Source organism: Opisthocomus hoazin, chromosome 5 (assembly GCF_030867145.1).
Source record: "Opisthocomus hoazin isolate bOpiHoa1 chromosome 5, bOpiHoa1.hap1, whole genome shotgun sequence".
NCBI classification, from domain to species: Eukaryota; Metazoa; Chordata; class Aves; order Opisthocomiformes; family Opisthocomidae; genus Opisthocomus; species Opisthocomus hoazin.
Window position 1 is genome coordinate 3750084 of NC_134418.1, and position 23924 is coordinate 3774007.

The following is a 23924-nucleotide window of genomic DNA, read 5'->3' on the forward strand; positions in this document are numbered from 1 at the left end:
GAAAAATCAGGAAAGGGCACTGTGGATCGAAAACAAAGGCAACCCCGCGCCACGCCATCCTTCAGAGGCACCTCCCAATGTAGGAGCCCGAATGTCGTCCTTTCCACGTCTCCACTCCCTTGACTCGTCATCTCCTCTGACTGTTCTGCCCAGGAGCAGATAAAGTCTCCAGCGGCGAGGAGCTCGCCTTCACTTCGGTTACACAATATTGATCAGCCAGAGCAAGGCAGGTTTGGGTGGAGCTAGCAAGCATGACCTGCTCAGAAACAGATCCATTTAGAGCTGGAAAAAATAGTCTTTTAAATCACCTATAATGATTTGAAGGATCTATTCTTTTGAAGAAGACATGGATCAACTCAATTCTTTCCTGGGACTGAATATAATCAGAGCAGAGATGGGTTTGAAGCCATCAACATGACAATATTGTTCCTATAGATTCAGTTCCACCAGTATTAGCAGCGTCTGGCTGTGATTAGCACTGCTCCATCTCAGTGGAGACACGATGTTGAGGAAGCCCTCAAAACGTAGCCAGCAAACACCACCAAAAACCTGAACGCAGGCTGCAGACTGCAGCTGCAACCCGTCTGCAAGGCGAAGCTGTGGTCGCAGAACAAGGGCTGGCAACGTATTTCTGAGGCAGCCACCAGCTCGGCGCAGCTCCCCGTCTGAGTCGGGTGACAGGTACAGCAGTTGCTGGCATCCGTTTTTCAGGACGGAATTTCAATAAAAATCACAGGTCTCAGAAGGACGCAAGAGCGATCGATGTCTGTGCACCGACAGTTGCGCCTCATTACCATAAAAATGAGGTCTTCCTAAACACCTGCAAGAGGAAACCTGCTCGCAGAACGAGCTACTGAAACAGAATAAATGACTGTTCAGGGAGGTAGCTGTCAGAAATAAGACGGGGGGTGGACGTGTTTATTTATACGCGGCAGCTCCCGGTACGGGCTGCAAGTCCCGACACGCTGCCCGGTGTGGTTTCTGCAAGCAGTTGTCTCCTTCGCATCTCCAGCCCGCAGTGCTTGGTGCTGCCGGTCTGTGAAACCGTCCGTACAATCCCAGGGTACTGTTAGCACGCAGCAGGCCAGGAGGTCAGCTGACATCGGTGACATCAAATTCAGTGTAGAAGTTTGAAGCTTCACAGGGAAGAGGTGGGGAGAAGCGCCTATAGGACTTGGGAGCACCAGCAATTTGTGATTTCTGGACCTGGGTGTCCTGGTGGACTACAGGTTGACCATGAGCCAGCAGCGTGCCCTGGCTGCCAAGAAGGCCAATGGGATCCTGGGGTGCATTAGGAGGAGTGTGGCCAGCAGGGCGAGGGAGGTTCTCCTTCCCCTCTGCTCTGCCCTGGGGAGGCCCCATCTGGAGTCCTGTGTCCAGTTCTGGGCTCCCCACTTCAAGAAAGATGAGGAGCTACTGGAGAGAGTCCAGCGGAGGGCTACGAGGATGAGGAGGGGACTGGAGCATCTCTCCTACGAGGAGAGGCTGAGGGAGCTGGGCTTGTTCAGCCTGGAGAAGAGATGGCTGAGAGGGGACCTTCGAAATGCCTCTAAATATCTGCAGGGTGGGGGTCAGGAGGATGGGGCCAGACTCTTTCCAGTGGTGCCCAGCGACAGGACAAGGGGCAACGGGCACAAACTGAAGCAGAGGAAGCTCCAGCTGAAGATGAGGAAGAACTTCTTCCCTCTGAGGGTGACGGAGCCCTGGCCCAGGCTGCCCAGGGAGGCTGTGGAGTCTCCTTCTCTGGAGATATTCCAGCCCCGCCTGGACAAGGTCCTGTGCAGCCTGCTGTGGGTGACCCTGCTTGGGCAGGGGGTTGGGCTGGGTGACCCACAGAGGGCCCTGCCAACCCCGACCAGTCTGTGATTCTGTGATTCTGTGATTCTGTCTGCCTCTGCATTTCCAAAAAGCCTCCGAGGGTCAGCCAGCACATCAATAAATGCCAAAATTCAACTGCAGTCTTTAAAGGTTTGAGAAGAACTATGGCTTGGACCGAAACTATAGGAGCAATCTCTCAAGGTGAGGGCAAAAGCACTTCTTGGCTTGCTCACCCTCTGATGCAAAAGCCACCAGGGTGAACTGCAGGACTGGGACAGGTCCCGACCTATCACCTCGTGTCTACTTCTGCAGTTTGCTCACAGCTCTGTGAGACCAAGCTGCGGCACCCAACGCATTTTTTTTGCAGAACAATCCTCAAGAGGGAGGGTGCGGGAACCACCGCTGGAACCTGCGAGAAGAAAACCGTGCGTGTCAGGCTCTTCTGCCAATCCACAGGGCACGTTGGCTTGGCTCCCACCTCCCAGAAGATGGAAAAGGCACAGGGAAGGACATGGACGGTCCAAAGGTACCGAATGGCTTTGGCTGGACTTGTTGAGACAAGGTACGTGGTTTTAGCACTCACCCTCTCAACAAAACGCGGCGCTTGGCTCAGCGGTGCACCGGTATCGAGACAACTGTCACCTCCACGCCTGGATGGTTTTCTGCCTTTCTGAGCAGCTCGCTGTAAGCCCGTGCTTACCTCCGACCACACGCGCAACCGTAGCACGCTCAGAAACCCCACTGGTGCCAGGACACACAGGCAGCCCAAACGGTTCCTGCACCAGCTGGCAGTTATTAATCTGCGTTATCTGGCAATGTTCTGCACACCCAGATAGCGATGTCTCAACATAACACCACCTCTCCGTCTCCTCACACACCCCGCTCCTATTGCTTTGACACACACTGGTGCTCTCCCCAGCCAGGACCGTTCACGCGAATGGTGGGACCAGTAATGACCCCCCCGTCGCATCGCTCACGCCCACTCCTGATGCTCTGTGTCAGGAGGATGTATTTCAGCAAATGAAGAAATTCTCCTCCTTGATTTCCCCTATTGAAACCAACTCTTTGAGGAAATACCCACATCACACAAAGTATTTCAGATGAACATCCCGACATGTTTACTCTGCTCTTATGAGACCCCACCTGGAGTCCTGCGTCCACCTCTGGAGTCCCCAACATCGGAAGGACATGGATGTGTTGGAGCAGGGCCAGAGGAGGGCCACGAAGATGATCCGAGGGCTGGAGCACCTCTCCTACAAGGACAGGCTGAGGGAGCTGGGGCTGTTCAGCCTGGAGAAGTGAAGGCTCCGGGGTGACCTTAGAACAGCTGCCAGTGCCTGAAGGGGCCGACAGGAAGGATGGAGAGGGGCTTTTCACAAGGGTGGGTAGTGATGGGACAAGGGGAAACGGCTCTAAACTAAAAGAGGGCAGATTTAGATGAGATATTAGGAAGAAATCCTTCCCCAGGAGGGTGGTGAGGCCCTGGCCCAGGCTGCCCAGAGAAGCTGTGGCTGCCCCCTCCCTGGCAGGGTTCAAGGCCAGGTTGGATGGAGCTCTGAGCACCCTGGTCTGGTGGAAGATGTCCCTGCTCATGGCAGGGGGGTTGGAACCAGATGATCTTCAAAGTCCCTTCCAACCCAAACCATTCTATGTTTCTATGTTTACCTTAGCCTTTTCTACTGTCTACAAAAGGAAAATAAAGGATTACAGGTAAATTATTTGGTACTACCAGGTTTAGTCAAACTTTAGGTGAGGATGACAGGTTTAGTATTCATGTTGAATTTTGAATAAAATAAAAAGTCTGCCTTTCTGCGTGAAACCTGGTTTCAAGTCACCCAAATTTCAAGCAATTCTTTCATCGCTCTTCCTATTCCTATCGTAACTTTAAATTTTGGATAATTTGAGTCTGCAGCTTGAAGGTTTCTTCAAAACATCAGCTTCTTGCTTTCTGTAGACAGACTGATGACACTGTAGCTAATTTGCTTAATTAGTGATTTACAGAAAGATCTCTCTACGAGAACGTGAAACCCTTCAAGCGAAATGCTTTAAGTGCAGCATCAAGAGACCATCCACGATGACTGTTTACTCCCATCTCCAAGGTACTTTCGGGCCACGCTCTTTCCACCAGCAGCTCCCGTGACTGACAGCATTCCTAAACACAAAACCAAACTCTGCAAGAGGCCCAGCATCATCGTCCCAAGTTTCTCCTAACAGGATTTTTAAAAAAAAACCGTGCTGGGATGAGAAGGAAAGAAGTCAGCAGGTAAAATAAACACGCACATCCCGAGGCCGTCGCAGAGCGCAGAAGGAGTCTCCCCCCTGATTTCAGCAGCTTTGTTTCTGTGACTCCGTCTTTCCTTCCCCCAAGCGCTCGGCTTTTGCTGACCGCTGCATCCAGGCACACAAATCCTTCTCCTAATGGGTGCTCTGCTACCGTGAAGCACCGGGAGAAGGCTTGCACAGACGTTCCTGAAACAATAATTCATGCAAATCCCTGCTCCAAGCAAATTCCACAGCCGTGCATCTTATCGCAAGCCAAACAAAAAGTACAAATACATCGGAGAGCCGTAAACCCGTATTAAAAGAATTTGCTCTTGTTACGGCTTGAATTTTCCCCTCTCCCTCCAACAACTCAGCCACTAAACCATCCGCCGACACCAAACACCAACCAAGCCACCAATCCCACCCGCGCTAACGAGAAGTTTAAATCCCAACTGCAACACAAAGCAAAGCCCGGGTTAAAGTGCGACGGACGTAACGCAGCCCACGCTCACCCGCGATGCTTTCTTACGCGTTTACAGTCTGAATAAATGCCAGAAGAAAGCCCTGGCGTTGGTCTCACCAAACACCTCACCGGGCACCAAAGCAGAGCATCCAGCTTTGCTGTGTTTCGGGTATTCGCACGCCGCAGAGCCTTGATACTTCGGTGGGAACTCGGAGACAGCTCTGTCACCTCCCCAAGCTCGTGCATCGAGGTGTTATGAGTGTGTAGAGCAAAGCCTGGAAACACACGGGGCCCTCTCACCTGAGTAAAGTCAGGATGACTTGCTGAGATTTTCTGGCTGCGAGGGGAAAGGTCAGCTCACATTGAGGGGTCTACGTGGTGAAAATCTTCTTTCCTGCTGCAAGAGGCGGCAGAGACCAGCAGTGACCACTGCACCACCCCTGGTGATGCTTCTGAGCACGACAGCCGGGGCAGAAATGACTCAGCAAAACCAGAATCCAGATACCAAAGCATCATAAAAACTACTTCTAAATATATTTAACTCTGTACATATTTGTATTTTCTTTTCCAAGTTTGTCCGAAAGTTCAGTGCTTTTAATATCAGGGATTTTCCTCCATTTCATTAATCAAGAATTGAGCACTCTCTTGCTACTTCTGGAGACAAACCAGCTTTCCACAGAAGCTCACGATGATGAAAATAAACTAATAAAATGTATTTTTAGGGTGTTTTTTTTTTGAGGTGGCAAGTTAGAACCTGAATTCCAACTCAACCACTACGTTTCAGCAGAACAAAAAAATCCCTGTGCGTAGTGCTCTCAAATAAGAGTCGTGCCCCTTCCAACTCCGCACCAACAGAGACCTCACTGTCCTTCGGGGGAGGAAGTCCGATTTTTTCCACTTAGTTACGTTCCCAGGTAGTTCTTAAATAAGATTTCCCTTCCCCTGTGTTTGAAGGGACACTTTAACACCATTTAATGCTTTGGCCGTGTGCTGCTCCGTCGTGTGCTGAACCCTAAAACAGAGCGATCCCTGCCCGGCCGCCGGCGAGCGCGATTCGATTTCAAGGAGAGGGCAAACGCCAAGATGCCAAAATGAACAACGCTTCTTCCTACCTTAATTATCATAAGTAAATCGTCCACCTGCATGTCATTAGGAGCCCATAAAGGTTCTTCCAGTAGTGCCCCCTGCAAACAAACAAACAACAAAAAAAAGCTTTTAAAACCAAAGAGCTGAAATTCAGCGACATCTTTGGAAAACGGCATTTTCACTGCCGCCAGCAAGGCGATTCCGACGTTTTACCCGCATGCAAACCGCAGTTTTTCCGCATTGCTCAAGCTGGAGACGCACTTGAAAAAATTGAAACAACTTCTAAACACAGAAGGCAAAATTGTGGGAGCACTTTTAGCCCTGGAAGCTCCAGGAATCGCCTGCTCCTCAGCACTTACAACTGAGCAGGGGACTCCCGACGTCCACAGCTTCGCTTGCTCCATGCACTGCTGTTAAAGTAAAGTTTAGGCGGGTCCACAGCTAGAAGAAATAGATAATTTTTATTGTAGTGAAGGCATCGTAACCGACTTGGGTTTGGTATTTCCCCAGGCACAAGCAGCTGGAGCACCTGAAGCAGCGGTTCTGCGGCTGCCCATTTATTCCCACCTCAAGGGAAGGGGCCAGCAAGCTGCATGGTGGTGACCAGAACTTCTGATGGCCACACACCAGTCAGACAGCCACCAGCGGACTTCCCCAAGCCCAAACCTCTCTGGACACAGACTGAGGCTGTAGGATCAAGTGCAGTCCTGCAGGGAGCGGGCTGAAGCTTGTCCCTGGGGTTCAGGTGACCCGCAGCGACGTTTGCGATGTCCCCACGCGTCTGCACAAGCCAGCCGCCCTCCCCACCAGCTCTCGGTCGCGGGTTCCTCACGCCATCGCCAACGCCGACCGCAGGGGCTCACAGGTCTCTCGCGAAGCCGAGACTGTGCCCGGCTGACCCCCGTTTTTACGCCACAAGCCAAGTCGCTCCCACTCTCTCCACCTCTGTTCTCCCTGCTAAAATATTTTCTACCTCCATCAGCTCTGAGGCAGCAGCGGGCTCCTCGCAGGAGCTGGCAGAACCAACCCCTCCTTTCATTAGTCCCATCTTCTGGGCTGATGCTATAAAGTACAAAACTAGAGACCTGAGGCACTCCTAGATTGAGAGTTGAACGTTTTTAACCATATTAATATTTTTTTTCTTCCTGTCGACATCTTTTGTCTCCGGCCCTGGGCAGGATGTGACCCAGCCATCTGCTCTGTCGGTGCCAAGTAGCTGCGGAGCTCAGACGTCAGCCCTGGGTGATCTCCTCGCTGCTTTTCATCCTACTCCAGCGCTGACTCCAGCACTCGCTCAATTAGACAAGTCTCAGCACTGCAATCAGATGGGCGCACAAGGCTGATTTTTACCTCCACAGAGAAGAATAAATCTGATTTAGCTGCGTGTGATAGAACGAGGAGCTTCAAAGCAACGAGACCCGGAGACCACGTCTGCTCTGCAGCCTGCCAGAATCGCTGCTTACCCCGAGCAGACCACCAGCAACTTCCATTTTCAGGGAAGCTGAGAGGGAGCAGATTAAAAAGACACTGGACCTGGCAGGGAGGTGGAGAGCTGGGTTACTTTCCCGATACTTCTTTTTTAAGGCAGCCAGAGAAGGGCTGAGGCGCCTGCTTTCTCTTGTCTCCGGCTCAAAGCGAGCAGCCCACAGATGGGCTGAACGCGCTGGCCCCTCCGTCCCGCCTGCATTTTCCCCCTCAGCGTTTCCCGACACCTCCCAGACCCGGGGCAGCGAGGTCTGGGGGCTGCAGCAGTGCTCTCCAGCCTTCAGGCTGCCCTCTCCTCCCTGTGCGGCGGGGATGAGGTCCGTCCGTCCTTCCGTTAGCTACAGGCAGCCAAAACAAAGCGGTAGATTTTACAGGACCAAATCAGCGTAAGCAACCGCGCTGTCAACGTTTTCATGGTCAATTTATTCCTTCATTCACAAAGCTGCCAGACGCAAAACGCAGCCTCGGACGGTGCCAAGCGCAAGGAAAGCTGGAAGGCTTTGCCTTCACCTCCAGCTTCAGAAAGCCTTGATGGGACAAAGGACCCCCCTTCCCCGCCGTTATCGGCATCGTCTGAGAGTTAAAAGGGAATCAGCAATGAAGTAGAGGTTTGACAAAGCTTGGAGGAAGACACAGGGAGTGTACGCTTACGGTTCCTGGCAAGACAAGGACATCTTGTAGAAGGAAAATCGTACACTGGGAGGTAACGAAGAAAAGCCAATGCAAAGGCTGAATGAAAACAAAAGAGCTTATGAAAGCTTGTAAAAGTCAACGCAACACGTTGGAAGGGCTTTTAGAGCAGGCTGTGCCTCCAGCTGGCTGTAAAAACAGATCAGTGACAGGAGAAGAGAGTAATTCATGATGCGTGACTTGCAGTGACTCACAAACCCTGATCCTTAAAATTATAAATCCTCCATTATAAATGTTCATAAATATCTGCAGGGTGGGGGTCAGGAGGACGGGGCCAGACTCTTTCCAGTGGTGCCCAGCGACAGGACAAGGGGCAACGGGCACAAACTGAAGCAGAGGAAGTTCCAGCTGAAGATGAGGAAGAACTTCTTCTCTCTGAGGGTGACGGAGCCCTGGCCCAGGCTGCCCAGGGAGGCTGTGGAGTCTCCTTCTCTGGAGATATTCCAGCCCCGCCTGGACGCGGTGCTGTGCAGCCTGCTGTGGGTGACCCTGCTTGGGCAGGGGGTTGGGCTGGGTGACCCACAGAGGTTCTTTCCAACCCCGACCATGCTGTGATCCTCCTGACAGGTACGAGGTGCGGCGCAGGCACACACTCGAATCGCTCGAGTACGCACGAGCAGAAACATCTCATCTTATACAACCTCCCAAGAAGATCTCACGGCCACATCTGTTCTCAGAAATCAGCCACACGGCCTGCGCGTGGCGGAAACGCGATTGCCAAAGAGCCAGCGTACGACAGAGCTGCGAGGAGGTGGCACGTCCCACATTCGGCTGCTTCGGCCCCGGCCACACGCGCGCCAGCCGTGCCCCGACCCCGCCGTGCCCCACCGCGCCAGCGGCGTAATCCGCTGCCAGATAATCCTGGGAAAACGCGGCGCCCCGAGGAGCCGGCGCAGTCAGCTGACCGCGGTAAGCCGTGGCTGCAACCCGCCAGCCTGGGGAACAGCACGATTACTATTTGTAATTATTACTCGTATATGTTAGTTGTACAACATTTGGAGAAAAGCAATTTCACTCGACAGATGCACAGGCTGTTACAGAGTAAGGAAGGCGTGCTAGCTAGAGGAAGGAGCTTCCATTCTCTACGGCCAAAATTCAGTTCTCCGAACCTGGCAGCGCTGGGAAACCCAACAGTGACCTGATCCAGGTGTTTCTGGATAATGCCGTAACACAAAAACACTTCAGAAAGAGCTTAAATTAGGAAAGAGCCCCTGGGACTCCGCAGCCAAGCGTCTTCCAGTCCGGCGCTGTGCCAGAAGGTCAGAGGCTCCATTGCAAACCTTGCAAGCAACAAGAACAGGTGAAGGAGAAGGTCCACCGTGTGCTCTCTTCTCTTAGATTCACAAGACAAAGCGGTTTTATTGCTAAGAAGTCAGGTGAATTGGTTGTGTTTCTGGGTTTTTTTAAGAGCTGCCTGCTTGCAAGCTCACCTGCAGGCTCCATCCCCTGGAGAGGGACTGGTCCAAGTGATGGTCCATCAACTGGCAGAGCTTAACCACACTTGCATCTCAACAAATAACAGAGGCAGCTGATTTTGCAGAGCTTGGGAGCCCCAAAACTGCAGCTCTGCCGCGGGCTTCCCATTAACAAATTCTCCAGATGGTGTGTTTGGGAGCGACGAGCTCCCAGCAGCTCAGTGATGTCCACACCCCTCAGCCGAGATCAGGGCCCTCTCACGAGCTGTAAAACCATAGGATGTTCCCTCCCTGAAAAGGCAATTACATCTGCAGACAGTACCTACCAAAAGCTGGACGGGACCACGGGGAAGGTGTCATCACTTGGTGATTCTTCTCTCCCAGATCAGCTCAAGCAGAAGCTCAGTGACCACGCTGGTAGGAGAGCCCCAACCCAACTCACAGCCCGGCACCCTGTTTTAGCCCCTACGTTAAAGCTGCTTCACCTCTGCAGCCAGGCTGGGCCACTCTCCGTAGCAAATGGGCATCCCAAAGTCACGGGAACGACTACATCGGTGGACATGGTGGACCAACATCAGCCATCCGAACGGAGAACTTCACTCAAGCTGAACACTTCTGCGCTGGCTCATCTCGCTCGCTATGGAACGATTTTACGGCGCAACACCATTTCTTTTGTAAAAATGCGGAACACAAGCTCACAAACTAAGGGGTCTCTTTTGGAAGAACCCCACTGAGAAAGCGCTTTGGGAACGGCTGTGCGAAGTGGGACTGAGCTGGGCTTCTTCAGCCTGGAGAAGAGAAGGCTGAGAGGGGACCTTAGAAATGCCTCTAAATATCTGCAGGGTGGGGGTTAGGAGGATGGGGCCAGACTCTGTTCAGTGGTGCCCAGCGACAGGACAAGGGGCAATGGGCACAAACTGAAGCAGAGGAAGCTCCAGCTGAAGATGAGGAAGAACTTCTTCCCTCTGAGGGTGACGGAGCCCTGGCCCAGGCTGCCCAGGGAAGCTGTGGAGTCTCCTTCTCTGGAGATATTCCAGCCCCGCCTGGCCGCGGTGCTGTGCAGCCTGCTGTGGGTGACCCTGCTTGGGCAGGGGGTTGGGCTGGGTGACCCACAGAGGTCCCTGCCAACCCCTACCGTGCTGTGATTCCGTGATTCTGTGACTTCAGACGACGACAGCAGGTTTCTTAATTGAGAAGGTTAACGGTATAAAACGTTACACACAAAAATGTTCAAGATCGGGGATTGGCAAAGCTGGCCCACAGTTACAGGACTCCTCCATCTCTTATTAAAATAATTAAAATCAAAGTAAGGCAGGTATTAGTTGGCTAGACAGCCCCAAATCCCGCCGCCTGTGTAATCCACCTGCGAGCCAAGTGTATCAAGGCAAATGAAAGCTGCCTTTAATCCAGGCAAATCTCGGGCCAGGAATCTTTTATTCTCTTCCCTCCCGCCGCGCGTTTCGTCCTGCCCCGCACCCCGTCGTGCTGCCGGAGCCGCGGGAGCAGAACAGCACAGAGCTCCCTCTTTTAGTAACACGGAGAAGAAACTTTGGGCCTTTCCCGCATTTTGGGGTGGACGCAGCTTTACGCTTCCGCGGTCGGGCTGAGACCCCGTTCCACCGTGCTCGGTTTAACCGTTAAGTATCGACACACATAAATTAGGGCAATTTGTGCATAAATTAGGCAGCGTCATTATGCTAATTGGGACGGTGTGATTGCGCCGAGCGTGTTTGCGATCTGCCACAGCCTTCTGGGACAGCGCTGTGAGCGAGCTGCCGCATCTGAAGCGCCCGGCGCCGCGCCGGCATCCCGCTGCGGCAGGCACGGCCGCACGCCCGGCCAAAGGCCTCAGGACCGGCGGGGAAGGGGCTACGAGTCCTGCTGGGATTTGCTTCCTCTGAAATGCTGGTTTCTTTCCTATGCTATCATGCTACCCCCAAAAAACAACTCTCATTCCTAAGCATCGCATCCTGTCCTCTCCCGTGATACACGACGCCGGTCGGTTTATAGACGGGGGCAGAGAGAAGATGGTGGAAAAATAAAATCACCACGGTGCAAACACCAAGGTAAGGCAAATAAAGAGCAGGAGACTCAAATCCCCTGCACTTTGCTTCATCAAACCTAACGCAAAGAAACAAGTCGCCCTCACGACAGAGCCGCTGCACTTTACCCCTTCCAACCCCCACCTGAACTACAGCAGAGGTCGGGGTGCTCGCCGGGATCAGGGAGGCATCATGGACAATCCCTGCCCTAAAACAAAAAAAATCCTGAGTGTTCCCAATTGAATGAACAAGGATAACGGAGGAACAAATAAACTGCAAAGCAACAGTTTGTGCTTTCTGAGATTCAGCTAAATAGCCCTACTCAAGCTATCCCTCAAGCTACTCACACCCTACCTAGTGTAGGTAACGATCATAGAACCACAGAATCATTAAGGTTGGCAAAGACCTCTCAGATCATCAAGTCCACCCGTCAACCCAACACCACCACGCCTGCTAAACCACGTCCCAAAGTGCCACATCTACACGTTTTTTGAACCCCTCCAGGGATGGGGACTCCAGCACTTCCACGGGCAGCCTGTTCCATGGTAGATCAAGGTAGATCTTCAGGGTCTCCTACTAAAAAATGGATTTTTTTAGGTATCCTACAGGTATGCTGCAGCCTGAGCCCCGGACACCTGCGGGGCCGTGGCCGGTGGCCCCATGCAGAGCACGGCGTTGCGGTGCTGCCGGTGATGCTCAGCTCCAGCTCTGGGGGCTGGGAGTGGGTCTGATTCTGCACCACATCTCTCTCCTCCTTGTGCGTACCAGGGGATGCTCGGAAGCCATTCAATTTTCCTCCCCAAACTGGTCACTAATTTAGCTGCCAAATGGAATCATTACGATGAAAAATCCTACCTGTGGGACTTGAGCTCTCTCCCTTCAGAGGGAATTCGAGCTCGGTTTATTCTCCAGGATCCAGCCAGGAGTTTTTCCTCTGACAGACGTGCTGGCACTTTGCCTGGCTAAAAAACACACAGCAAAAGAGCACCAAGCACTCACCTACCACTAAAAGCATTTAAAAAAATCAGCTTTGGGCAAACCATACGGTAACACTCACTGCACCACAGGTGAGAGCAAATACAATACGCTCTGTACAGCACGAAGTAAAAATCATCAATTTTCAGAGAATAACGGTGCTTAAATACCAACCCAGCCCAGGAACAGACGCCCAGGTGAAAGGTTTCTGAAGCCTTTGACCTCAGCGTTCCTGCACTTTCGCATTTCTTTGCTGCTTCGACCTTATGAATATCAAGAGAGGGTTTTCACAGCAGCACCCAGCAGCTGCCCGGCTGCAGCACAGGGACACGCCATGCCCCGCAGCCCCCCCGGGCTGAAAACATCCCAGAATCCTGCGGAGGCACCCGGAGGATGGACGATCAAAGCCCCAAACCCTGTTTACAGGCAGGCACAGCGAGCGCCCTGAACTCAACCCAAGACAAAGGAAGCAGGGATAAAAATGAATTATCGCAGGAAAGGGAAAACCAGGGTGAAAATAGTGAAAGGGCAGGGGCACACGGGAATCGGGGGATGCTCCGTAAGCAGCAAGAGCAGGGAGCAAAACCGAGCTGCCCCAGCTGCAGGGCCAAAGGAATGAGCAAGGAGCGAAGCAAGAAAACCCGCAGCCAGCTTCCTCCTGCTCTTCTGCAGCTCCCCTTGAGCACAAGCGGCTGGGCTGCAGCTTTTTCACCCCCTTTTTTAAACTGAACCCCCCCTAAGTATTTCAGCAGTGCAAGCAAACTCGTTTCTTGGTCCCTAAGAAGTAACACGGACACTGGCACGGGCCAGCATCAGCGCCTTCGCGCCCAGTAATTCCCAAGCCCCTTCGAACACCGAATACCTTGGCACAGCAGCACCTTTAAAAACCCCTCTCTCCACCCTTTGGTGATAATTAGTTTAAGTCTGTCACCAGCAGATCAGTTTTGGATTGCAGCTAAGCCAAAGCTACACGAAAAGGTTTTGCCCAGAGACTCTCCATACCGAATCCGTTCAGAAAAGGAAAATAGAAAATCCGAGCTGGCTGCACCACCGGTTCGAACAGCTTCTGCTGCGAAGAAGGGAACACAGCAAGATTTAAAAAGCACGTTCCATGAAGTTATTCTCCACTGATTTATTTCCCTTTAAAGCATAAGACCACTTGGGTTTTGTTTCCCTCCCAAGCAGTTTCTTGAACCATTTCTGGCTGGAGCGCAACGCGGGGAGCCAGCGCGCGAAGCCGTCCCAGCCCCTGCCAGCTCTGAGCTATCGGCACACGGCGCTGCTCTGCCTCGCTACGGCAGTTCCTCTGATTCAAGCCTGGCAAACAACTCCTAGTCTGAAAACGGGACAGCATCCAATCGTTATCTCCTTTCTTGTAAAAAAGAATTCAAAAAACGCCAGCCTATTCGCTCTACCTGCCTATTTACCGTGCCGGCAGTACCACGACAGCAACAAACGCCGGCGGCTCTCGCCGCGTTGCCTGCCGGTGCTCCTCCTTCCACCCCAGCAAACGGCTCCTCAAAGCTCCACGAGACACCGAGAGCAGAGCAGGCGCCTGGCTGCTGCCCCGACAACCGAACGAGCCGGCAGTTTTCCGCAGGTGAAGCTTTCCCATGCTCCCACTCAAGGCAACTCATTGCATGGACGATCTTAAAAGGCCTTTTCCAACCTCAGTGATTCTACGATTCGAACACGTCATCACCTTAATTCCAGACTCTTTCCAGTGGTGCCCAGCGACAGGACAAGGGGCAACAGGCACAAACTGAAGCCGAGGAAGCTCCAGCTGAAGATGAGGAAGAACTTCTTCCCTCTGAGGGTGACGGAGCCCTGGCACAGGCTGCCCAGGGAGGCTGTGGAGTCTCCTTCTCTGGAGATATTCCAGCCCCGCCTGGACGCGGTGCTGTGCAGCCTGCTCTGGGTGACCCTGCTTGGGCAGGGGGTTGGGCTGGGTGACCCCCAGAGGGCCCTGCCAACCCCGACCATTCTGTGATTCTGTGATTTTGGTGCCAGTGCTCCCATGCATCCTCACTGACGTTTCACACCTCCATTCACCTGTACTAAACCACCCTAGGATTTCCATCCCCCCAGCACAATTTCTTAAAGACCAAACAAGTAATCAGTTTTCCTGCAGCCGCACTAATTGTGGAGCTGTTCCACCCCAGCGCAGACACCAAACCCTGGCTAAACAGACGAACGCGGCGCACCGCGCGCAGACTTACGGGAAAGGCTTTTGTTCGAGTGGTTTCGCTTGCTGCCGCACACCTGATACGAGCCCACAGCGATGACACAGCCAGCGATAAACCGGACGGGTTCAAATCCTCCAAATCACAGAATCACAGAATGGTCGGGGTTGGCAGGGACCTCTGTGGGTCACCCAGCCCAACCCCCTGCCCAAGCAGGGTCACCCAGAGCAGGCTGCACAGCACCGCGGCCAGGCGGGGCTGGAATATCTCCAGACAAGGAGACTCCACAGCCTCCCTGGGCAGCCTGGGCCAGGGCTCCGTCACCCTCAGAGGGAAGAAGTTCTTCCTCATCTTCAGCTGGAGCTTCCTCTGCTTCAGTTTGTGCCCGTTGCCCCTTGTCCTGTCGCTGGGCACCACTGGAAGGAGTCTGGCCCCGTCCCCCTGACCCCCACCCTGCATATATTCGTAAGCACAAACCCAATGAGGCGTCCTGAACGACGGAGGGGGGGAAACAAGCACAGAACGAAAACGCGCCGTGCGTAACGAGACCGCTTCCCTCAGCAAATCTTTCCGCTTTCCTCTCCTCGCCGCATCTGCCTGCGCGCGTAGAAACCATTCCCTTGTGTTTTCCGAGCTGCCTCCCGGCTCCGCTCCCGTGGACGGGCTGCAGGGCTGAGCCCCAGTCCCGGCGCGGCGGCACATCCAGGAGCACCCGGCAATCCTTCTCCCCGCGCTCGCAAACCTCACGGCGCGCCGTTTCTCCAGAACACTGGAAGATGCAGAGAGACAGGGCGAAGCTGTGTGACAAGAGGTCTGCTCTCCAAACTGAAGTGATATAGTTAGGAAAAAAAAAAAGGCAGGCACGCAGAGGTGGCCACCGACCCCAAGAGCCGCGTCTCGGGAAGGTGGCGGACGCGCAACCGTACGCAAGGGACGTTCATCAGCGATGATTTGACAGTCAAATATGGGCCTGTGGGCAAATATGGATTTAAGTAGATATATAAGCAAGCTGTGGCCCTACCTGCAGGGCTCTGGAGCAGGCCCATCAGCCTTCGGCAGCTCCGTGGCAGGGACGCTAGAGCTGCCAAACGCATCGTACACAGGGCAACGCGCAGCCCCGCCGCCGAGGTCTCATTTCTAACCCAGCAAAACGTTTGCAGCCTTTTGATTCCTCTTCCTCTTTTGACTTCCTTAACGAATAAACATAATTATGAAGGGGCGGGGAGGGGGGGGGAACTGCATCTGCACGATTCAGTCGTCCTCTGCGCAGCCCGGGTTTGCCAGGAGCGGTCTGGAAGGGGCAGCGAGACACGAGGGTTGGAGCAGCGCAACGGGGCCACGAGCTGCCACGGGGCAGAGCCACGCACGCTACCACGAGGGCCGTTTCTGCCGGCGGCTCAGGGCTGGCTCCGTTTTCGGGACGGCGTGCTGATCCCACAACAACAGGGCTGTCGGGACATCCAGCTTGTCTGCAGAAGGCTTGCCTGTACCCTAGACATTTTGGGAGCAAATCATAGAATCAGAGAGTGGTTTGGGTTGGAAAGGACCTTGAAGATCATCTGGTTCCAACCTCCCTGCCAGGAGCAGGGACATCTTCCACCAGACCAGGGTTGCTCAGAGCTCCATCCAACCTGGTCTTGAACCCTGCCAGGGAGGGGGCAGCCACAGCTTCTCTGGGCAGCCTGGGCCAGGGCCTCAACACCCTCCTGGTGAAGAATTTCTTCCTAATATCCAATCTAAATCTGCCCTCTGCTAGTTTTGAGCTGTTCCCCCTTGTCCCATCACTACACACCCTTGTGAAAAGCCCCTCTCCATCCTTCCTGTCAGCCCCTTCAGGCACTGGCAGCTGCTCTAAGGTCACCCCGGAGCCTTCTCTTCTCCAGGCTGAACAGCCCCAGCTCCCTCAGCCTGTCCTCGTAGGAGAGGTGCTCCAGCCCTCGGATCATCTTCGTGGCCTCCTCTGGCCCTGCTCCAACCCATCCATGTCCTTCCTATGCTGGGGGCTCCAGAGGTGGACGCAGGACTCCAGGTGGGGTCTGATGAGAGCGGAGTCAAGGGGCAGAATCCCCTCCCTCGCCCTGCTGCCCATGCTGCTCTTGATGCAGCCCAGGGTACGGGTGGCTTTCTGGGCTGCCAGCGCACATTGCCAGCTCGTGTTGAGCTTCTCGTCCACCAGTACCCCCCAAGTCCTTCTCCCCAGGGCTGCTCTCGAGCCACTCTCTGCCCAGCCTGTACTTGTGTTTGGGATTGCCCCGACCCATGTGCAGGACCTTGCACTTGGCCTGGCTGAACTTCCTGAGGTTCACAGGACCCACCTCTCCAGCCTGTCCAGGTCCCTCTGGATGCCATCCCTTCCCTCCAGCGTGTCAGCCACACCACACAGCTTGGTGTCGTCAGCAAAACTTGCTGAGGGTGCACTCAGTCCCACTGTCCATGTCACAGACAAAGATATTCAACAGCACCGGCCCCGGTACCGAATGAATGCAGCAAGCTGGCATTGGTGCTTCACCGAAGGTTTCGGGAAAAGAAATCCCCCATTCTCATCACGCTGTTGGCTTGCCAGATCGCCGATTCAAGAATTTCTCTGTCTGACCAAGGGGACACGTGGGCTACCCCTAATCCACCCGCCACCCCCACACGGCAAAGGCAGCCCGCTCGGCTCACCAACGCGAACCACGCCGACGGAAACCTCCTCGCTCCTGCCAGGAGAGCTTGCAGTTTCGTGACCCAGGCGCTGGGTTTTCCTGCCCATCGTTCCTCTGCACAGATGCATTTCTGGTCTTCGGATATAAATACACCACTGTTGTAGCGGGGATATTGTGTTGTAGCTGGGATATTGTGCTTTTCTCTTCTGGGTCACAAGTTCAGAGCCACAGCAAGTCACGCTGCTCAAAAAGCAACGGCTCTTTTCCAGCTGTCATCGATGCTTGGATTTCCCAGCACCGTTTTTTGCTGGGCTTCGGGTTAACGCAACCACCCTGGCACCCCTCTGAGAGCCGGGGGTCTGCGTCGTGAAATCTGCTATCGGTTATCAGGACACCCCGTCACGCACCTCCATGGCACCCCAGCCCGGTCCTGCTCCGGCTGAACATCAAACCAACCCCTGGCAGACAACGACAGCGCAGGATCAGGCTTTTAGCAGAACTGCAAGCTGAATGTAGGGAACAAAAATCAAGCCACAGCAGCAGAGACCAAAGGAAAAAGGGTTTTCACTCCTGGCACTGGCACCGCACCACTTCAGTGCGTTCCTGGAAGGCTTTCGCCTCCAGGCTTGACAATCAGGCTCTGATCTTAGATTCACTGTCAAAATAAAGTTTGTGAATAAATTCACCCAATTTTGTATAGAACAAGGAATGACCAACATTCTTTTTGCTCATGTTTATTTATAAACGGCTTGAAACAACACACCCCCACGTAGGATCGGGGTTGCCCCAGCAGTAACTCCAAAAAGGCAATGACCGAGCCTTTGCACGCTGCAAAACCAGGCTTTTCTTTCTGGTGGATTGCTCAGCGCTTTGCACCGAAGGATAACGTTGGCTCTGTCACAGCTTTTAGGCTGTTTAGAATTCAGTTTCACTCCCCCCCACACCCAAACCCCACTGAAGTCCACGGGGACTCAGCGAACCCGAGGATCAGGAGAATTACGGCACAAACCTTTACGTGCATCAGGTTTGGAAGCATTAAGCGCCTCGTTAAGGGTGTTGCTCCTTCGCAAAGGGGCTACAGGGCAAATTTCTGGAGACGAGCCCTAGAGGAACCACCTCCTGGTCCACACCACCCAAATTCCCCCAGAAGAGTCAAAAACCCAGGACATGATTTTTTTTCCGCGAGAGTTTTCGACGTTTCTGTTGGAGGGATACAACGGACGGCAGGGAAAAACCTGCGGGACTCATCGTGCCGGTAGCAGGATCCCTGCGGCACTGCACGAGGAGTCCTAACATGGGAATTGTGTAACCTTTGGACATACTGGAGATGAAAACTGGAGCAAAGAGTCATGGCTGAGACCTCCTCATGGAAAATCTCTGACCGAGCTGCGGTGCCAGATGTTGCGTGCAGCTGTGGGGCTTTGCTTCAATCCATCACAGTGATCTCCTGTGGTCTTCAGATGACCGAAAGCAAGAGGGCTCGCTTTTCTTCTGGGGTTTCTGTCCTGTTTCATTAGTGAACACCCTGCTTCATCAGTAAAATAAGCAATTTGGGTCTCTGGGAGTTCTCTCTCACCACTGTACTTTTTGTTTGAATATACAAAATGCGGCTTTAGATGGTTGCGTTGGGTTTTTTATTTAAAACCACGCCTTTTCAGTTCAAATTTGCTGAGGTCCTTCACCCAAGCAAAAGCAAGCCTCCAGCCAGTACTGCCTCCCCACTCAGATATCGTGTTCCTACCTGAGCTACCGTGATTTGTTCGACACGGTTCATTACCTAAGCTTTGAGAGAAAAAATCACAGAATCCCAGAACGGTCGGGGTTGGCAGGGACCTCTGTGGGTCACCCAGTCCAACCCCCTGCCCAAGCAGGGTCACCCACAGCAGGCTGCACAGCACCGCGTCCAGGCAGGTCTTGAATATCTCCAGAGAAGGAGACTCCACAGCCTCCTTGGGCAGCCTGGGCCAGGGCTCTGTCACCCTCAGAGGGAAGAAGTTCTTCCTCATCTTCAGCTGGAGCTTCCTCTGCTTCAGTTTGTGCCCATTGCCCCTTGTCCTGTCGCTGGGCACCACTGGGAAGAGTCTGGCCCCGTCCTCCTGACCCCCACCCTGCAGATATTTAGAGGCATTTCCAAGGTCCCCTCGCAGCCTTCTCTTCTCCAGGATGAACAAGCCCAGCTCCCTCAGCCTTTCCTTGTAGGAGAGATGCTCCAGTCCCCTCCTCATCCTTGTAGCCCTCCGCTGGGCTCTCTCCAGTAGCTCCTCATCTTTCTTGAACTGGGGAGCCCAGAACTGGACACAGGACTCCAGATGGGGCCTCACCAGGGCAGAGCAGAGGGGAAGGAGAACCTCCCTCGACCTGCTGCCCACACTCCTCCTAATGCACCCCAGGATCCCATTGGCCTTCTTGGCACCCAGGGCACGCTGCTGGCTCATGGTCACCCTGTCGTCCCCCAGCACTCCCAGTCCCTCTCCGCAGAGCTGCTCTCCAGCAGGTCCGCCCCAGCCTGTACTGGTGCCTGGGGTTGTTCCTCTCCAGGTGCAGGTCCCTGCCCTTGCCCTTCTTGAATTTCATCAGGTTAAAAAAAAAAATCAGCAGTGAATATGACAGGTACTCAGCCCCCCACCAACACCCTCGGCGTTCGTCTTGCGAACCCCGCAGCCCTGGTGCAGACAAATCTGACAGTCTCTAAGCGACACGTAGGATGACCGGCAGCAGCTCCAGCAAGTGCTGCACCAGACACGGCTTCAGGCAGCCGGTGCAGCCCTCGGCATCGCACCCACCGGGCTGGGACACCCTGCGGTCATCACCAGAAGGAATTCCAACCTGTAGAAAGCCAACTCGGAGGCTCCTGCCCAGCCGCTGGACAAAGCCATGGAGGGCGGGCGTGCGGGAAGCACGGGGGTCACAGATTAAACAGCTGATTTGCACGGAAGAGGTTTCTCTAGCAGGGCTGAATGTGGTTTTTCGCCCCGCAGATCACGCTCTTTGCTGCGTTAGGCACTAAGGAAGTGAAACCTGTTCCTGCAGATCACATGATGGTCAGGCACTCGGCGGCTGAGAGGATCTTCCAGGCTTGGCAGCAGGTTGACCATGAGCCAGCAGTGTGCCCTGGCTGCCAAGAAGGCCAATGGGATCCTGGGGTGCATTAGGAGGAGTGTGGGCAGCAGGTCAGGGAGGTTCTCCTTCCCCTCTGCTCTGCCCTGGGGAGGCCCCATCTGGAGTCCTGTGTCCAGTGCTGGGCTCCCCACTTCAAGAAAGATGAGGAGCTACTGGAGAGAGTCCAGTGGAGGGCTACGAGGATGAGGAGGGGTCTGGAACATCTCTCCTCCAAGGAGAGGCTGAGGGAGCTGGGCTTGTTCATCCTGGAGAAGAGAAGGCTGAGAGGGGACCTTCGAAATGCCTCTAAATATCTGCAGGGTGGGGGTCAGGAGGACAGGGCCAGACTCTTTCCAGTGGTGCCCAGCGACAGGACAAGGGGCAATGGGCACAAACTGAAGCAGAGGTAGCTCCAGCTGAAGATAAGGAAGAACTTCTTCCCTCTGAGGGTGACGGAGCCCTGGCCCAGGCTGCCCAGGGAGGCTGTGGAGTCTCCTTCTCTGGAGATATTCCAGACCTGCCTGGACGCGGTGCTGTGCAGCCTGCTGTGGGTGACCCTGCTTGGGCAGGGGGTTGGGCTGGGTGACCCACAGAGGTCCCTGCCAACCCCGACCTTTCTGTGATTCTGCGATTCTGTGAGCAGGAGGCACTGGGGCAGGAGCAGGAGCCAGGTTCTGCCTCTAAGGCCAAGCTCCGCTTTTGATGGAGACGCTCCAGCAGTGAAACTTCTCCCAGTTGCCGCAGGGTCCAGGACAGTGTCGGAAGACCCCATGTGTGGATGGGTCCAGCCTACCAGGAGCATCAGCTGCCACAGGCGTTAACAAGACAGCCTACAACGAAACATCTAAATCTAAGCCTCGAGGTACATGGCTGCTCTTTCCCAAATCCCAGACTTGTCACAAGCCTAAGGAACAAGAAAGGAATTAATCTCCCACCTCTTAGGGAAGGTACGCGCTCCAGGTAAGAAGTCTCCTGGGAAAAATGAGATTAATTTTCTTTTTCTGTTTCCACTGCTGGCCCGCAGCACTAACAAAACCAAACTGTTTTACCATCACCTATCCCTGTTTTCCTTACCATCCCACGCCTTGCCTCTGCACACGAAGGCTTTGCTGCAGAACCTTTCACCGATGGTGAAAGAACAATCTCCGAGCAAGAGTCCACACGGGGTTTGACTCTGCACACCCAACAGCAAAGCCCCCAGCACTTTCAGGGCACGGGGTTTGCAGCAGCTCCGGCTCGGACTCAGGGCACTTGCGTTCCCACAACACAATCACAAAACAAAATTCAGACAACCCCTTCCCTATCTCCATCACTCGAAGCATTAGCAGATTATTTCTCTTATTTTGCTTCTAATAAATGAGATAATGATTTTCAGGGGCTTTTCCCCTGACCTGAACAACTCTTTCTCCCATGTTGTTGATATATGCAATAAACTGGAAGCTCTCTCCACATACACTGTTTATTCTAGTCGAATTTAGTTAGGAAACTGCCGTACTTTCAAGCACTTCAGTGCCAGCAAAAACCGAGAACAGGAAAACAGAAATCAAGTGCCAAGATGCTACAGATATCGTACAGCCAACCTTAAAGATGCAGAGAAACTTCTGGGCTGAATAAGGGTAAAAACTGCACTCGGAGGGAGATCCCCACTTCCACGGCGGATGGGGAAGCCCCGAGAAGGTGGGGGAGGAAAAGGCCTCCTTGAGCTGTGCAGAAATATTCTGGATTATCCCAAACGACCCACTGCAGCTGCAAAAGCTTTCTGAAGGAATAAGAAGGTGATGCACACACGCGTTCAAAGCTGTTCTGCTCCTCTGAGGCTGTATCATTTGAACAGGAGAGCGATGCTGGTTTGGAAACCCTGCACGCTCCTAAGGAGTTAAAATGTAGTTATGGAGACTGGCACGATTAAAATTCTGGTAGAGTATATTTAAATAGCAGGAAAAGCCGAGCTTGTCCAACTGGATAGTCAGACTGCAAGTTCCCCCAAACAGGGCTTTGATTTTCCAACACAACACCCAAAATCCTCTTCTGCTTTTATAACACACGTGGAATCACGCTCCCTGTCGCACAACACGGCTTGAGGAACAGTTCCAGCCATACAGGTACACCCCGGAGGTCATCGCTCTGCAGGGCTGAGAATTTCACCGGCAACAGAGATGGAAGATGAACCTGGTCCCCAGTGGCAACGCTGCCTTCAGAGCTACCCACAGCGGTATCACCTACCGACGCAGGGGCGTTGGTGGCTTCGCTCAAGCACAGGACACGATGATAAAGAAATCTGAGCAAATATCTGAGAAGAACATCGAGAGCAAGTAGCTTTTGTGGTCCATACAACCAAACCCAGGACTCGTTGATTGGACTCTCGTTGTTCTCCTCTTCCAGGCAGTACTTCTGGGCTGCAAGGTCAGCCTTGCTTCAGGAGCCAGCGCGGAGACGGGAAGCTGTCCACGTTTCGTGTCCACGCAGCCTGTTACAAGGAGGGGTGCTCACCTTCGAGGGCTTCTTCCAAATGCCTGATTTTCATAAAGGTGTTCTCCGTTCACTGAGCCTTCTCTGAAATACATGGCTGCCCAAAAGCCACCTCTGATTATTTTCATATCCTCGCACTTCCCCCGTGCTGCTCTAACACTTCCAATAATCGCTGCTGCTTTGACCTTTTCTTTTCTCAAGCCCACTGCTTTGGCCAGCCTTATTTTAAAAAATGCTGCCAGGGTGAAATCAAACCTGAACACATTTTGCTTACCCTGCGACGGGCAGGTCAGCACTGGGAGGGGAGACGACCCGGCAGCGAAAGGCATCCTCTGTGCAGCAGTCACCACGCGCTTTGGCTGTGCAACCGGATTAAAATCTGAACACGGCGTACACGGGAGCTCCCAGTTAAGATTCCTGGAGGGGACTACATGCTGCCACGTCCCCTCTCCACTAAGCAAGGGTGCAGCTTAAAGCTGGTTTTATCAGACTGACTCTAGTAATCACATATGGGATCCGGCAGCTCCCAGATTGGGATGATTTTCACATGGAAAACAATCTCTGCTGCAGATGGAAGCACTGCGACACGGAATGTTACAGAACCACAGAATGGTTGGGGTTGGCAGGGACCTCTGAGGATCATCTGGTCCAACCCCCTGCCCAAGCAGGGTCACCCAGAGCAGGCTGCACAGCACCGCGGCCAGGCGGGGCTGGAATATCTCCAGAGAAGGAGACTCCACAACCTTCCTGGGCAGCCTGGGCCAGGGCTCCATCACCCTCAGAGGGAAGAAGTTCTTCCTCATCTTCAGCTGGAGCTTCCTCGGCTTCAGTTTGTGCCCGTTGCCCCTTGTCCTGTCGCTGGGCACCACTGGAAAGAGTCTGGCCCCGTCCTCCTGACCCCCACCCTGCAGATATTTAGAGGCATTTCGAAGGTCCCCTCTCAGCCTTTTCTTCTCCAGGCTGAACAAGCCCAGCTCCCTCGGCCTCTCCTCGTAGGAGAGATGCTCCAGTCCCCTCCTCATCCTCATAGCCCTCTGCTGGACTCTCTCCAGTAGCTCCTCATCTTTCTTGAACTGGGGAGCCCAGAACTGGACACAGGACTCCAGATGGGGCCTCCCCAGGGCAGAGTAGAGGGGGAGGAGAACCTCCCTCGACCTGCTGGCCACACTCCTCTTGATGCACCCCAGGATCCCATTGGCCTTCTTGGCAGCCAGGGCACGCTGCTGGCTCAGGGTCACCCTGTCGTCCCCCAGCACTCCCAGTCCCTCTCCGCAGAGCTGCTCTCCAGCAGG

General features: G+C 53.8%; 1 protein-coding gene across 4 annotated transcripts in view; it reads right to left on the minus strand.

The window, feature by feature from the left end:
• PTPRA (protein tyrosine phosphatase receptor type A) overlaps positions 1-23924 on the minus strand; it is a 150148-nt gene that overhangs the window by 73192 nt on the left and 53032 nt on the right. For 3 of the 4 annotated variants that reach the window (XM_075420272.1, XM_075420273.1, XM_075420275.1), the window contains one exon: positions 5656-5727. The exons of the other annotated variant lie outside the window; for it this stretch is intronic. In XM_075420272.1, the coding sequence (XP_075276387.1) occupies positions 5656-5727 (72 nt within the window). Of the gene's footprint in view, positions 1-5655; positions 5728-23924 lie in introns of those variants that run through there. 4 annotated transcript variants of the gene reach the window in all.